An 8,800-nucleotide genomic window follows, 5' to 3' on the forward strand; every position below is an offset into this window, starting at 1 on the left:
TTAGACGTGGTGTCAAGACATAAAATAAATTAAAACGGTTCCAAACTAAGGTGACGACGTAGACCTAAAAATTAAATTGTGATTTTTTACTATTTTTTCCCCGAAAAAAAAGTGAACCCAAAAATTTTAAAGTTTAAACATCTTTTCGAAGCAAAGGTTCGGACGCGGACCTCGTGCTAGTGACTGGACCCGGTTTTACTATTTCCCCTTTGCTTCCTCGGCTGCTGGGCCCGGGAAGTCAGTGTTACAATGCAGTAGAAAGGTTTTTAAGAAAAAATTTTGACTTAAAAGGAATAAAAAATCAAAATTATCGCTGGGAAAAATTTGTTGATAGCTTAGAATTTTGTGCGATTTCTTGATTAACGTCCAGCCCTATTCCAAGCATTGATTTGTTTCCTCCCTACTCAACTATATTTAAAAATATATATAAATAAATAAAGGGAATCAACTCAGCCTTACATTATACAGTCCAGCAGATTTAACTTCAACAGTATACGAACCTTACAGCATAAATTGCAGACACACTATCACATTGAAAGCAAGCTGCAGCAATCTTCATTCTGGTTCATCGCTGTTTGTCCCGCTGAGCCTCCAGGTGTCTGTGTGCTGCTCTCAGTGTGTCCTGCAGGTCTTTGTACTCAGCCAGAGTGCAAGCTTCCTCCAGCCGGGCCCAGCGGTAGTCCTGGTGCTCGGAAGACAAAGTGACCGCTGTCCCCGGGTCTCTGAGCTCGGCCATCCAGTACAGCACCTCTTTGGGTCTGCCTTGCACCTCATATTGCAGCTCCTGCACAAAGCCATCAATCACCTGCAGTTGCTCTGCCCCAAGCCCCGCCTCCTCTTTGGTCTCCCTCAGAGCTGTGGTGATGTCATCCTCACCTGGATCCACATGACCTAAAAGGGGAAAAGGTTACACGTAACTGGCTAAAAAAATCTAAAGTTATATGAGTGGAATTTAGCTCATTCACGTGTGATATGAGCTACATGATAAATGCACTGTTTTTGAACTTTTAAATACCTTTGGGTGGGGTCCAGTGGTGCTTCCCATAAGAGGTCTGCAAAAGGAGGTACTCAATGTTGTCTGGTGGAGGGGCACAACTGGCTGGACGACGAAACACTATGAAGCCACAGGCACGCAGCGCCATCTCCCTGTTCAACAAATTTCACACACTAACACAAAAGTTGACATTACTTTCTGTGTTACAGAATCCCACTACAGAAAACAAAAAGATGCGGCATGTGCTAGTCAAGAAACCTGTCCAGTAGAGCCAAGGTCTGTTTTTAATAAAGAAATAAAATAACCATGACCCTCTGCACTTTTGAAGGGGAAACTGTTACATTACCCTGGATTATTAAATAATGTTAGAGTACTTGTAAAGTACAATGAAAAACTTAAATATTAAACTACATGTTATTACTTTTTCATAATTGTGTTTCTACATGACGGGTAGATGTACAGAAATGTTCCAGATGTTGTTTTGCAAGTAAAAGTAGAATAGTTTTAAAGTGTATTTCACAGGTGAAGTCCATACATGTGCATTTACAGACCTTTGTTTTATGACGTAATGTGTGAAATCTGTTCATGTTAAAATTTTGAAGAAGAAAACATTTTAAACCTAAATATCCAATGGTATAGGGTAGGGCTGCATGGTATGAGGAAAAGATCTAATTGCGATTTTATTCTCTTTTTTTTAAATTTTAGTAATGATTCTAATTATGATTTTATTGAATTCTATTTTTGACTGCTGTTGCGGACTGATATTGATATTAAGACATGATTGTGCAGGGAATGATCATTTTTGTATCATTATTCTTCTTTTCATTTAATATTAAAATTTAAATATTATAAAAGATTATAGTGTGATTTTAGAGAGGATGTTGGCGCTTATTTGTGCAGTGTACATTCACATAGGAAAGACTGGAAAATATCACCCGCTCCACAATTCTTGTTCTCGTTAAACGTGCTAGCCTTTGCTGGTGAATCGACCAGTCAGGACAAAGTTCAGCAATGTTTCTTTTGACTTGAGTTAGCCTGAGCCTGCCAAGCAAAGTTATGATTTTGAACATAATTATAGGAAGTAAAATGGTTTCTACATCGCTATGACTGACAGGCATTAGCTAGCACACTGCAAATATGACAGGATTACAGACCCACGCACAACACTGCTGCAACAGCAGGAATAGTTATTTACCAGAGCAAAGAAAGCTAGCTAGCTTCTCCGCTCGCCCAGGTCACACGTCGCGTGAGGTGCTCAGAATGTTGTGCTTTCGGGTCTTACTTTACAAAACATGCTCCCTGTTCTACCGTACATGAACACAGACTGTAGGGTTGAGGAGTAGTTACTTACTCAATTTTAAAACTGTGACACGTTTTGAAATGGCTCGTAGTTTGTTTCTCTCTAACTGAGAACTGGGGAGCTCAGCGGTGCTCTACGAAATGAGTCCGACCCTCTTTGAAGACGGACATAAACAGTTCCGCTTCTTCTTCGTCTTCTTCTTCTTAACAGTCTGGTTTTAACCTTCTTTAACTGTCTATGGTTTAACGGTGGTTTGCATACATAGATTGTTAAAATTAAATGTATTAATAATATACAGTTGCATGCAGATGTTTGCATCCCATGTGTTGCACTACCGCCTGTTACTGTGATGCAAGATGCAAGAAGAAAGGCTTTGACTTGCTTTAATAAAGGAACTCATACTGCCAGTGGTGAAAGATGTATTCTAATTAGCCTACTTAAAGTTAAAAGTAAAAACACTCCTAATGTAGAATGGCTATATTCAGCCTATATTGTTATAATGTAATGGTATATAATTATTATGCACTATCTTATATAGGTCCAAGTAGGCTACAGCAAAATGGTACTTAGTGGCACAGTACTCAGTAGGCTAATCAGTAAATAGACTTTCTTACTTTCCACTACTACTACTACTACTACTACTACTACTACTACTACTAGCCTGCTACTACTACTACTAAAGTAGATGACGGTTATAGGAATAAAAATACTTTAGGTACACAAAACAGATCAGACTAAATTGCCCTAATAATGAACAATAGTATTTTTGTTTTAACATTTGATTTCAATAGATTAAGTTCTTTGTAAATCTCTTGCAATGACAGATTAAACAATTTCCTTCATGATAAACTTATACATTTCTTTACAATCGTGTGCCTGTGGGAGACAGATAAGAAATGTACCCAGTGTAGATAGGGCCAACTGAACACAGCTTGTGTCTGAAGATAATAGAGAGGGGGCCACCTTCCCACGCAAGCCGGGCATCAGCAGTGCAGTTGTTCGGTGTGACGGAGGAGACCGCTGCTTAGTTTCAAGGTAAAGACAAAAACTCACCCAAAATACATGTTTTGTTATTTATTTTCAAGTAAAATAAACAGGGAGAGTCAGACAGACAGATGGAATGCATACACATAATGTAACACATTTATCTTGTAGTCCCTTAGGCTCATTTGAAGAAAATGTTTCATTTTCCTGACATGTACAAATATTTAGCTTTTCCGTAGCTCCTTTCTTTACAGCAACTAGCTGTCTGTGCTCTAGCCAGATGCCTCAGGAAATGTGACTTTCGCTGCCACTACTACTGTGCTTATTCAGCCTGCACTGAAGTGCTCGTTATTCCACTCCGCTATACATGAATCACTCTTGGGATCAGGTTCCTGTGTATTCAGATATTCTTTTTGATGTATAGGCTACTGACTGTCACAGAGATTTCACATGGATGTGAGACTGTAGTCTCTAGATGACCAATACTTTTGAACAATAACAACATTTATGTAGGTCATACATTCTGTAATCATTAGGCTCTTGATTGGTATGCTTTTTTTGTATTAAGGAAATGCACAACAAGCTAAAAAAAAAACTTTAACTTTGAATAGATATAAGTCCACTTCTGATCTGCAAAGGGATTGCGCTCCCCTTATTCTCTTACAAGTTTCTTAATGGTGATACTGGTGATGAGACAGATATTAGGAATTAATATTGCAGGTCTGAGTTTGTTTAGAGTAGAGCTGATCAGTGCCAAGAGATGTGCTTAATTCAGATGCGTCAAGCTGAATGTTATGGAGGTGTTGTTATGGACTTAATTTAAGATGACAACTGTGTTCTGAGGTGCCAACAAAATAATCTCAGTGACTAACCCATAAGCGAAACATTTCATGTGTAGTTAAGACTTATGTTGAATTTCTCACCAGGAAAAACAGCATAATACTGAGCTGCACAGATGGTATTGATTTCAGGATAGTTACAACCAATGTTGTGATTTGGTAAAGAAAATGAACACGTTTTCTTTATGATGAATACTAAATTGGGATATTTCCTTCACAGAGCCATGGAGAAGGAGCAGCCTAGAGGAGGGCTTCATTTTGTGGGGAAGAAGGATGAACTTGTTGAAGCAAAGCGCTCTTTCAGAACACTAGAGGGTCGGGATATACTGATCATTTACCACCAGACAGTCTTCTATGCTATAGACTCTTACTGCTATCGTAAGTTCAGTTCTTTTTGTGCTCAACTCATATTACTGTCTGGATCAAAGGTGTTATTGACAAATGCTTGCTTACACTGAACCAATTCAAAAATGAGTTGCTACTGATTGACATCCTGTTAGGGGGTATTTCACACTGAGCTGCTTTACGCTGTTATCCCTAGAACAGGGATCTTCAACAAGGGGTCCGGGACCCCAAGGGGGTCCTCAGAATCAATGCAGGGGGGCCGCCAAATTATTGTTAAGAACACATTTTTGGGCACTTTATGTCTTTATTTCCACAGGAAAGATTAAGACATGAAAGGGCAGAGTCAGGGGGTGATGACATGCCACAAAGGGCCGCAGTCGGAGTCAAACCCGTGGCCACTGTGTTAAGGAGTAAACCTTTGTGTGCGCCTGCTCTACCAACTGAGCTAACCTGGCCACACATAATTGTTCATTTTTAAAAGTTTTTTCAAAAATTAAAGTCTTAACATGAATGAACAACGTGTTATTAGCAAATCTAAATTTCCACTGCTTACTGACCTATAGGTAAGGTAGTCACTAAAATAGCCATCCACAGATACAGTTCATCCTAAGCATTCACTGTGCCACATGTATGTTTAACATTAAAACATGATTTCTAAAGTCATGCCAACAATTTTGATGTTAATAGCTTAGTTATGCAAAAAAAGCCGCCCTACACGTTATTGTAGGCTCAGTTTTGTACTCAAATTAATTTCATACAGCACATGTAGTAGGGGGTCGTTGCTCCTTCTCTCTTTCAGTAAAGGGGTCCTTGGCTCAAAAAATGTTGAAGACCTCTGCCCTAGAACATTTTAGCACTTAAATGTGTCCAGTCAGCAAAAGGTTTGTGTTCTGTACACTGTTTGCTTGTTCTACAATACACTGATCCTCTGCCCTCTCAACAGATGCTGGGGGAGCACTGGAGAATGGAGACATTGAGGTGAGGTTTACATTTGACTTAAGAGATTAGAGGTTGTTTTTGTGTCTGACTCAGACTAAAAAAGCCAAAATGCCATTTAAGTTAAGTTAAAGTAATGGACTGTACTTTTGTGTTTTTACCACATTCATGCTTTCCCAGTCTATTCCATATGCACTGTAATCCTTAAAGGCACCTGCTGGGCTGAGACAGAGATGAGACATAGAGGAATATAGACTACTTTAATAAAGATAATGTTATGCTAATGTTGAAGGGCCTAAATGACCCACAATCATCCCACATTAGGGTGTTAACCTGCTTTCTTTCCACACACTCACAGGAAATTGCTGACAAGCTGTGCATAATTTGTCCAAAACACAAGTACAAGATTGCTCTTGCCAACGGGGAGGGCATATATAAGGGCACCGACCCCACGAAAAAGCCGGCTGTGCCCAGATGGTACTCCAAGGGTGTGAAGCAGCGGATCCACACGGTCACTGAGACCAATGGGGATGTCTATGTCAAGCTCTCTGAGGACACGTGTTGGATCGAGTCCGACTTCTACCAGGGAGAGAAGGGCAAGGTGGAAAGGGCCAAAGCTGAGGCAGCTGAGAAGAAACTTAGTAGTATAAAAGATTGATGAGGATTTTTGAATTTGATTTTTATTTAAGTTTTCTATTGTCTCCCCCAATCTCCTCATGTTATTACTGCATGATGACTCTATAGAAATGATTTCAGATACTGAATAACGCACATCTCATACTTTACCTCAAGTAACCATTAGGGCTTGAATGGCTTAAAATGGGTCTGTTTATATTGCTTACGTGATTTTAAAATGTTTTACTTTATGAAATCAAGTCCCATATTGCCATGTTAGGGAACATTTGGCATCTCAAAAACATCATGTAGCTCACTAAATAAACGTTTTGATTTCAAGTTTACTGTTTTCAAATAGGGTAGTGGCATAAATGCATACCCACACTAGTGTAATCCTCTGCTTTTTAATATTCCTCATGTATTATGCATACAGTGAATTAATCAATACGATAAAAAGGTTTATATTGATCAATAATGTCTTGTCCTAAAGTGGAAAATCGTTAATGTAAAATATAAATATCATACTCACAATACTGGCCACTTTTTGTAATATCCATGTCTGTTTATTCCCTCAGAAGACAGATGAATATAAGGTCACAGGCGGTATTTGGAATTTGTGCTGTAAAATGTTTTTTCCTCGAGCAACTGTAAACATAAATAGGGACACTGCTGAGGACACCAAGCCAAACCCTGGGGTTGTTAAAAGTTGTGATGACAGCAGCTTCAGACAGGTACTGTGGCTAGCTGCTGGAAGGTGCTGCTTCCCATGGGGCCCCTGGTGCATTTTCCGAAATTCAGGGGTTTGTTTTTAACTTTCAACATTCAAAGAACTCATCTAACACTCAGCAGGAAAAGCAAAAAAGTCTATTCCCTTAATGTTCATGATGTTATCCATTGACTTTGACCATATTTTGACTTTTGGTTTAAGTCAGAATGAGTCAAGGTCCAAAAATACTGGATCCTACAATTCCCATTATGTCTCTTGATATATTGTTGTCTGTTTGACCCTTCCTGCTTTGGAAACACCCATGTCTGGGGAAACACCCACACTGTCATAGAGTTTTATATTACAAGAATTTCAAAGGTGAGTTTGTTTATGTGGTTTTTGTGAAGAAAAAAAAAATCAATAAACCTTCAACAATAATTTATGGCATAGCCATCCTATACTTAACATGCTGTGCAAACATAATTTGGTGAGAATTTGTTAACCATGTTATATAAAGAGTCATGGCAGCCTGTCGCATTCAGATTATTTCTTTGTTTTTGAAAGTCTATCACAGTGACATGGTCCTAGAACTGCAAATGCCATTGGTTGAAAACACAAAGGCTACGGGGTATGATGTTCCTCTGTGCATGAATGATGCTGGTCTCTCTTGCGGGCCTACAGCACACTCACAACACAGTCAAAATCCTCTGCCTCTGTGATGCTTTGAAAACAATCAAGAAATGTACTAGGGCCCTGGGTTACGTGGAACAAGGGGGCTGATCACTTCTGCTTACTACACATTAAATATTCAAATGTATTAATGTGGTTAAATTGAGAATCCTGATACAATGCAGGTACCATTATGTGTATGGTTTGCAAATAGGTCAAGTGAGGGGCTCTTTGTAGATATAAAGAGCAGAATATCCAGGGGAAACTGCTTAGCAGGGATAGCATCTTATTCCAGAGGGAGAGTACTGCACAGCATAAACAGCAAGAAATTGTTGCAGGGCATACAAATACTCTCTATTGGGTTTATGTCTTGCATTATTTATTGTGATTATGAATGACACAGGAGGCTCTGATAAAACCTTTAAGGCTTAAGCTATTCTTTCTCTCAAAATGCTCTGAAAGCCCTGGAGTTGTCCCAAGAGGGACTACCAGATACCATCATCACCTTTTCTACTAATGACTGACTCCCAAAACAAAACATCCACAAAGTCAGTTAAAGTAGGCTATTTTATATTTTCAGCTAACACTTCATTATAAATAATATATCATCACTATCATTAACATTGCATCTCATGGTCATCTTGGAAATTCCTTTGTATTTATGTGGTGGAGTGTCTGTCTTTGTGAGTCAGAGAATGGATGTTATTGGCAAACATCTTTGTGTTGCAATCACCAGATGCTAACACTCTTGTTCTTTAATTGTTTATGAGTGAAACTATCAGCTTTAAAAAAAGGAAAAAGAGTAAAACTAGGTTTTGATGGTCATTTCCTGCATGTGAACAGCATGGTCCGGTGTGCATGTGTTGGCGCGCGCTGCTTCTACGTGTAGCCTATTCCCGCGTGCATGCTGCTGAGTCAGACGCGACCACTATCTGCTCAGTCCGTCTCTCTCTCTCTCTCTCTCTCTCTCTCCTCTCTCTCACTCTCTCTCTCTCTCTCCTCCCAAATGTTCTTTTCCAGTGAGACTTTATGGTTTCATCCGCCGACGTCATTCATATGGTCTGGACGCTGAGGCGCGAGGCTGCCCTCTCCTCGTCGCTAATTGTGTTTCCTACCGAGTGACAACTTGTTTGTCTGTTAGCGCATTGGCTGCCCATGGGCGCTGAGTACACACTCTGCTGCTCCGCCGGCTGGGCTGTCCAATGCGCCTCTGCGGTCGGTTCGGGACGGTATCAGGCTCCGCTTTATGAATGAATAACGAGACGGGAAAATGCGAGTGAGTGACTGCGAAACTCCCCAGCAGCCGTGCTCCCGGGGGGCCAGCCACCGATGAGAGGGATTAACGACGGAGCCGAGCCGTGGCTCATTGCGGAAAAGCCGACTGCAGACTGGCGCGGAAACGCACCGTGAGG

At 40.1% G+C, this 8,800-nt stretch overlaps 2 protein-coding genes across 3 annotated transcripts; one reads left to right on the forward strand and one right to left on the reverse strand.

Moving 5' to 3' along the window:
* Nucleotides 1–431: 431 nt before the first annotated feature.
* On the reverse strand, nt 432–2,464 carry nudt2 (nudix (nucleoside diphosphate linked moiety X)-type motif 2). 2 transcript variants are annotated; one of them, XM_032514659.1, is made up of 3 exons: nt 2,346–2,464; nt 1,016–1,167; nt 432–891 (listed from the first exon to the last, which is right to left on the reverse strand). In XM_032514659.1, the coding sequence occupies exons 2-3, from the start codon at nt 1,140–1,142 to the stop codon at nt 566–568; spliced, it is 453 nt and encodes a 150-aa protein (XP_032370550.1). In that variant the 5' UTR covers nt 1,143–1,167; nt 2,346–2,464; the 3' UTR covers nt 432–565. The 2 variants fall into 2 exon arrangements, with proteins under 2 accessions (XP_032370550.1, XP_032370551.1); XM_032514660.1 differs by having other exon boundaries at nt 1,016–1,146; nt 2,346–2,460.
* Nucleotides 2,465–3,226: 762 nt separating this feature from the next.
* Nucleotides 3,227–6,261, forward strand: rfesd (Rieske (Fe-S) domain containing). The gene is made up of 5 exons (XM_032514615.1): nt 3,227–3,329; nt 4,214–4,216; nt 4,331–4,495; nt 5,406–5,440; nt 5,757–6,261. The coding sequence occupies exons 3-5, from the start codon at nt 4,342–4,344 to the stop codon at nt 6,054–6,056; spliced, it is 489 nt and encodes a 162-aa protein (XP_032370506.1). The 5' UTR covers nt 3,227–3,329; nt 4,214–4,216; nt 4,331–4,341; the 3' UTR covers nt 6,057–6,261.
* Nucleotides 6,262–8,800: the final 2,539 nt, after the last annotated feature.

The sequence above is a fragment of the Etheostoma spectabile genome, chromosome 4, assembly GCF_008692095.1.
Source record: "Etheostoma spectabile isolate EspeVRDwgs_2016 chromosome 4, UIUC_Espe_1.0, whole genome shotgun sequence".
Taxonomy (NCBI): Eukaryota; Metazoa; Chordata; class Actinopteri; order Perciformes; family Percidae; genus Etheostoma; species Etheostoma spectabile.

What these genes read in the sequence shown, in the direction of transcription:
- nudt2 (XM_032514659.1), bottom strand. Translation starts at nt 1,142, where the DNA reads ATGGCGCTGCGTGCCTGTGGCTTCATAGTGTTTCGTCGTCCAGCCAGT. An exon ending in CCACTGGACCCCACCCAAAG is followed by an intron (nt 892 to 1,015) that starts GTATTTAAAAGT and finishes TTCCCCTTTTAG; the next exon opens with GTCATGTGGATCCAGGTGAG.
- rfesd (XM_032514615.1), top strand. Translation starts at nt 4,342, where the DNA reads ATGGAGAAGGAGCAGCCTAGAGGAGGGCTTCATTTTGTGGGGAAGAAG. An exon ending in TATAGACTCTTACTGCTATC is followed by an intron (nt 4,496 to 5,405) that starts GTAAGTTCAGTT and finishes CCCTCTCAACAG; the next exon opens with ATGCTGGGGGAGCACTGGAG. An exon ending in TGGAGAATGGAGACATTGAG is followed by an intron (nt 5,441 to 5,756) that starts GTGAGGTTTACA and finishes ACACACTCACAG; the next exon opens with GAAATTGCTGACAAGCTGTG.